Source organism: Saimiri boliviensis, chromosome 3 (assembly GCF_048565385.1).
Source record: "Saimiri boliviensis isolate mSaiBol1 chromosome 3, mSaiBol1.pri, whole genome shotgun sequence".
NCBI classification, from domain to species: domain Eukaryota; kingdom Metazoa; phylum Chordata; class Mammalia; order Primates; family Cebidae; genus Saimiri; species Saimiri boliviensis.
The window spans coordinates 92,725,735-92,731,734 of record NC_133451.1 but is presented as its reverse complement, the minus strand read 5'-3'; the positions used below and the strand labels follow the sequence as shown (position 1 = coordinate 92,731,734).

Below are 6,000 nucleotides of genomic sequence, written 5' to 3'. Positions count from 1 at the left end.
TCGCTCTGTTTCTTCCCTCCCGCCGCGGTGCCCTTCTTCCCCTCAGTTCCCATCCCTCCGCCCTCCCGCGACTTGCTCTCCACGCCCCAATCGCGGCCTCAGTTTAGAAGCGCCCGCCCCTCCGCCCTTTTCTTCGCTTGCTCATTGGCTGAGGTCTCAAGGACGCGTCCCGAGGGCGGGTGGCAGCCATTGGTGGGATGAGCAATCCGAGTTCCCGGATGAGGGAACATTCTGCAGTATAAAGGGAGCGGGGAAGGCGGGAGACAGCGCAGTTTGAATCGCGGTGCGACGGAGGAGTAGGCGGTGGGATCTCGCCGTGGGTCTGATTAGCTCTTTCTCTGCCTTGCTTGCTTGAGCTTCAGCAGAATTCGAAATGGTAAACTTCGCAGAGACGCTCGATGACTCCGCGGGTTTTTGCCGGCGAGAGAAAAGCCCGTTACACAGGGGGATGGGGGTGAAGTGGCGACGGTTGGGAACGCGCGGAGACAGGATTTAGAAAGAGCGGGGGGAGGTGTTTTTTCAGCTGCTAGGGGAGCAGCCTCGGATCTCGCGGCGGGCGGCGACGGTTGGTTGGGTGGCGCGCGCAGCGCCGCTGGGGGCCGGCGGGAGGGCGGAGGCGCGCGGCCGCGACGAGCGCGCGGCGAGGGGCAGGCAGGCGGGCGGGGTCGCCCCTGCAGCGCGCGGCGGCCCGGAGACCCCGGCGGGGTGCGGGGACGCGCTCTCGCCGGGACGCGCCGCGGTGGGGGATGGGCGCGCCGCCTTGGTAATTTTATATTCTCCGTTCCTCCTCCGCTCGCGGGCGTGTGCGCGCCGCAGGCTGGCGGTAAGGCTGGGAAGGACTCCGGAAAGGCCAAGACAAAGGCGGTTTCCCGCTCGCAGAGAGCCGGCTTGCAGGTCAGTAGTTGTTCGTGCAGTCTGGGAGTCGTGGTGTTTTCTTTGCATTTCCTTGTTTATCATCGCTCTTGATGGGCGTTTTGTGTATGCGTGGGTGATGCGGTGTCGCGACTTGGGTTGTCCGTACGATAAACATGGGGGGGAGAAATCACGTGTTTCGATGTCGGGACGCGTTGCTGCGCCGGTGCCCCTTGCTTTGGCGCGCGTATAATTTCCCATCTCTAGTTCTCATATTTTTGCTTATTTATTTGTGTATGCTTAAAATTTAAGTTCCCAGTGGGCCGTATTCATCGACACCTGAAATCTAGGACGACCAGTCATGGACGTGTGGGCGCGACTGCCGCTGTGTACAGCGCAGCCATCCTGGAGTACCTCACCGCAGAGGTAAATGGGTGAACGCCTGTAATCCGGAGAAGGTTTTGGGGGCGGGGAGGCGGCGAGAGGGAAGGAGGAAAGTGATGCAAGAAAACTCCCAGGCCCTGAACGCGGCGAGAGGCCTAAGAGAACGCTAGAGGGAGCTGGTGTTCAACAAGGATCCTCCTGAGCTTGAGGTCTCTGTTCTTGGAAATAAAATTGCGTGCCCCCTGTATATCTTGCCAGTCAAAGTCAGTGGGGAACGACTCCAGTTGGTAGGTCTACGTTCGTGAGGGTTTGATTCTGTTCTCTGAATCTTGGCCAAAGGAAAGTTGGAAGGGAACTGATTAGATTCTGCCTTCTAGGTACTGGAACTGGCAGGAAATGCATCAAAAGACTTAAAGGTAAAGCGTATTACCCCTCGTCACTTGCAACTTGCTATTCGTGGAGATGAAGAGTTGGATTCTCTCATCAAGGCTACAATTGCTGGTGGTGGTATGTCACTACTAAAATGTTAAACAATTCAGAGGAAGGAATTCTTTGCTGCTTTAATTTTTTTTATTAGTTTTTATGGAAGAGGACGTTAATTTTTTTCATTGATGCAAGTATGGTTGTATCATGAAATTTGATTTATATGTATAAGTCAATATTTTTACTTCATACTTGAGCTTCACGTTTTTAAAGATAGCTTTCAAGTTGAACAGTGTACACTTCATTGGTTTCAAATACTGTGATTTTTTTAAAATCTGAAGTGGAATTAATTCCTGTCACTCTCCTAGGTGTCATTCCACATATCCACAAATCTCTGATTGGGAAGAAAGGACAACAGAAGACTGTCTAAAGGATGCCTGGATTCCTTGTTATCTCAGGACTCTAAATACTCTAACAGCTGTCCAGTGTTGGTGATTCCAGTGGACTGTATCTCTGTGAAAAACACAATTTTGCCTTTTTGTAATTCTATTTGAGCAAGTTGGAAGTTTAATTAGCTTTCCAACCAACCAAATTTCTGCATTCGAGTCTTAACCATATTTAAGTGTTACTGTGGCTTCAAAGAAGCTATTGATTCTGAAGTAGTGGGTTTTGATTGAGTTGACTGTTTTTAAAAAACTGTTTGGATTTTAATTGTGATGCAGAAGTTATAGTAACAAACATTTGGTTTTGTACAGACATTATTTCCACTCTGGTGGATAAGCTCAATAAAGGTCATATCCCAAACTAGTTGTGTTTTAAATTTGCTTGGTTTGATTGTTCATAGGAACGTATTTTGAAAATCTTAACTAGCAGCAATAACTAAGCACATTTCGTGATGACCGAACTGTCAAATCTGTAGAGTAAAAGAGTGAGATAGCCCAAGTACGTATTTTTAAATGTTGTATTTATGAGCTACTGAAGTTTTTTAATTTAAAAGTTGGCAGGAGCTGGAATGGGATTGTTAGTTTCTTAGGCTAAGTGTGACCATTTCAGATTGTACATTAGCTTTGCTTGCTATGTGACAGCAGTACACCAGTATGCTGTCAGCGTGGTGGGCTTGGGGAGGGAGAGGTTAAGTAGGAATGTCCTGTATATCCACAGAAGGAACTCTGAAGTTAAACTTTGAATATAATAGTGCTGTGTGCCAGGCCCTGCTTTGAAGTTAAGTGCTCAGTAACAGCACTGGGGATATACTCTTATTTTATCGAAGAGAAGCAGGGTTTCTATTTGGAAGTACCGAGTTATGGTAGTACTTAGGATTAACGATAGCTTGGCTCAGTATTATGCAAAAATCGATAGCTATGGTTGGGTTGAGCAGACCGTTTCGACAGTTTGTCATGACTTTTTAAAAATCGAAAATTTGCACATAGCAAACATTTCCCCCCACTGTGGAGACCAACATGACGTGGTACTTCCAAGAGGTAATGTTACCCAAATAGGAAAGAAAAGATGAAATCAAAAGTTTAGTTAGGGCAACGCTTAAGGGGCTGATATCTGCCTTGTTTTGGCTACACAGGATTAGGGCCGCTCTGTACCACTCATTGCAAGCTAAAAATTAAACTTATTTGGATAGCCTGACATCTGGGTCAGAAAAAACGTGCAGCTGAAATAAGGCTGTAATACAAGCCAGAAGATAGGTTCAAACGACACTCGAACGTGTCCCGGAAGTGCTGACACTACTGATGGCGTGGTCCTCACCTGGCCGCATCCTGCCTCGCCTGAGGGGCCCAGAGGCGGGCCTCCAAGTCCTGGGAATTTTCCTCAAAACGAGTGTCCCCCTTCCCCCATCCCGTCCTGGCCCCATCTGCGAAGGCCGCGCCCGGAGGTCACAGGGCACTGCGCTTTCAACGCCGGCAGCCGGGTCCCGGGCCCGGCGGAACCCCTCGCGACTGGCAGCTCGGCTGCTAGCGCCCGCCTCCCATGCAGGTCAGCTTCCAGCCTGCCCGCGCCAGGCGCGGACCACCAAGTCGCTGGGACGCCGGGGCCCGGGAGCTCGGTCCGGGGCCGGGACGGATGCGGCTCGCGCCCCAGCTGCCCGCGGGGGGCGGGGAGGCCGCCGTGAGGAGGCGGAGCTGCTAGGCCCGCCCGTCCGCCCGGGCCGTCGCCGCCGCCGCCGCGGTCCCCTGCGCTCCTCCCCGCTCGCCGCCGCACGCCCCCAGCCGGACCCGCCTCGCCTCCTCCGCGGCTGCGGCGGCTTCCGCCCCTCATAGCTGCGCGGCCGGAGGAAACGGAAGAAGGAGTGAGCTATGGAGGGGAACCGGGATGAGGCTGAGAAATGCGTCGAGATTGCCCGGGAGGCCCTGAACGCCGGCAACCGCGAGAAGGCCCAGCGCTTCCTGCAGAAGGCCGAGAAGCTCTACCCACTGCCCTCGGCCCGCGGTGAGACCTCAGCGTCCCTTCCCTCCCTGGCCAATCCCCGGACCACCGCTTGGTCCGCCCCTGCCCCCGCTTCAGCCCCCGCTGGGAGCCTGCGGGGCTCCCGGCCTGCCTGGGCCAGCCCCAGCCCTGGGCCCGGGGGAGCATCCCGACACACCCCCGCCCCGGCCCCGGGCTGGGGCTCTGGGAGGGCTGCCCAAGGCTCTTCTGCACCCACCTGCCCCCCGGCTCCGCGTTCCTCTGTCTTAAATGTCCAGGTTTCGTTCTCCCTGGAGGAGACTTGTCTGGTCCCTTCTTACCACAGCGAGGCTTTATTTGTATCTGTGTTGTTTGATTGTGTGGCCCCCTGCCTCCCCATTCTCCGTCCCGCATAAGGCCTAGGTCCCTAACGGAGTGAAAGAAACAGGGTACTCTAGTGGCTAATCTCAGGTTCCATCATTTGTGGGATCTGTAGAAAACTGTTCCCACAGCAAACATCGAACACCTGAGATGACATTGCTTTTCCCTGGGAGAGAGTTCCTTTAGGAGAGAAGAGCACAAGTTGGGCAAGAATGGTCGGGAGTCAGTAATGACTGCTGACTAGTATCTGATTTGATAACACCATAATGATCGACATACCTATTATCTGAGGAATATGGTACTGGACTTTGTACAGTTGAATTCAGTTTATTTGTTGTCCTACTCAATAGGTGTCAGAGCAATAATAGCCAGCATTTATTTAGCGCTTACAGAGTGCCAAGAGTTGTGCCTAACATTTTGCATGAATTATTTCATTTATTCCTCAGAACAATTCTGTGTAGAAGGTGCAGGATTCATTTGACTGGGTTTACCCATGTGGAAACAGACTTTTTGATGAATGAATGAATGAATGAATGAATTCGCGAATGAATGAAAATATCTTACCCAAAGTCATCCCATAATTAGTGGCAAAGTCACAATAGTAGCTGAGCTTTCAGACTCCAAAATGCCTTTAACCACTACGTACACTGTTGACTTGCCATTAGTATTTCCAAGTTAAGAAAAATGTTATCGATGGATTTAATTAATTGTAGAAAATTGTTAATGAAAATAAGGGGCCTTATTTTTTATTATCTTATTTATTGTTTTATTGTCTCTTAAATTTTTTTTCTATGTCATTGAAGCCCTGTGCTCTTTGCTTTTCTCTCTATCCTTTCCGTTACATTGCCTTCGAACACTATATTCAAGAGGACAGGAAAATAAAGTGAAAGAAAAGAGTTTATAATTTTTTAAGTTGTGGTTTAAAAACCTGCCAAATTTACCGTCTAAACTGTTCTCCCCACCGCCCCACCCACCCACTCACACACACACAGCTGGAGTCTCGCACTGTCTCCTGGGCTGGACTCTGCCTCCTGGGTTCAAGCGCTTCTCCTGCCTCAGTTTCCCGAGTAGTTGGGATTACAGGCGCCCATCAACACAACTCGCCAATTTTTTTTTTATTTTTAGTAGAGATGGTGTTTCACTCTGTTGGCCAGGCTGATCTTCAACTCCTGACTTCGTGATCCGCTCACCTTGGCCTCCCAAAGTGCTATGTTTACAGGTGTGAGCCACTGTGCTCGGCCGGTCTTAACTATTTTTAAGTGTACAGTCCAGTAGTGAAGTATATTGACGTTGTGCAAGGATTCTTAAGAACTTTTTCATCTTATAACGCAACTGTGTATTAATTAAACAGCTCCCTATTGCCCCGTCTCCCAAGTCCCTGGCAACTACCATTCTACTTTGTGTTTCTGTGGATTTAACTACTTTAGATATCTCAGATAGGTAGACTCATACAGTATCTTTTTGTGACTGTCTTACTTCACTTAGCATAATGTTCTCAAGTTTCATTTATTGTAACATGTGAAGGATTCCTTTTTTAAAAAAATACTGAATAGGCTGGGCGCAGTG

The 6,000-nt window shown here is 50.2% G+C and overlaps 2 protein-coding genes across 5 annotated transcripts in view; both read left to right on the top strand.

Moving 5' to 3' along the window:
* Nucleotides 1-224: 224 nt before the first annotated feature.
* H2AZ1 (H2A.Z variant histone 1) lies at nt 225-2,440 on the top strand. Its single transcript, XM_039468562.2, has 5 exons — nt 225-376; nt 817-894; nt 1,165-1,278; nt 1,614-1,743; nt 2,028-2,440. Exons 1-5 carry the CDS (start codon nt 374-376, stop codon nt 2,087-2,089), a joined length of 387 nt encoding a protein of 128 aa, XP_039324496.1. The 5' UTR covers nt 225-373; the 3' UTR covers nt 2,090-2,440.
* Nucleotides 2,441-3,794: 1,354 nt separating this feature from the next.
* DNAJB14 (DnaJ heat shock protein family (Hsp40) member B14) overlaps nt 3,795-6,000 on the top strand; it is a 52,307-nt gene continuing 50,101 nt past the window's right edge. For 2 of the 4 annotated variants that reach the window (XM_010340123.3, XM_003929515.3), the window contains exon 1: nt 3,827-4,098. In XM_010340123.3, the coding sequence (XP_010338425.1) occupies nt 3,995-4,098 (104 nt within the window). In that variant the 5' untranslated portion in view covers nt 3,827-3,994. Of the gene's footprint in view, nt 4,099-6,000 lie in introns of all 4 variants that reach the window. The other 2 variants (XM_074396498.1, XM_074396497.1) reach the window with 2 other exon arrangements.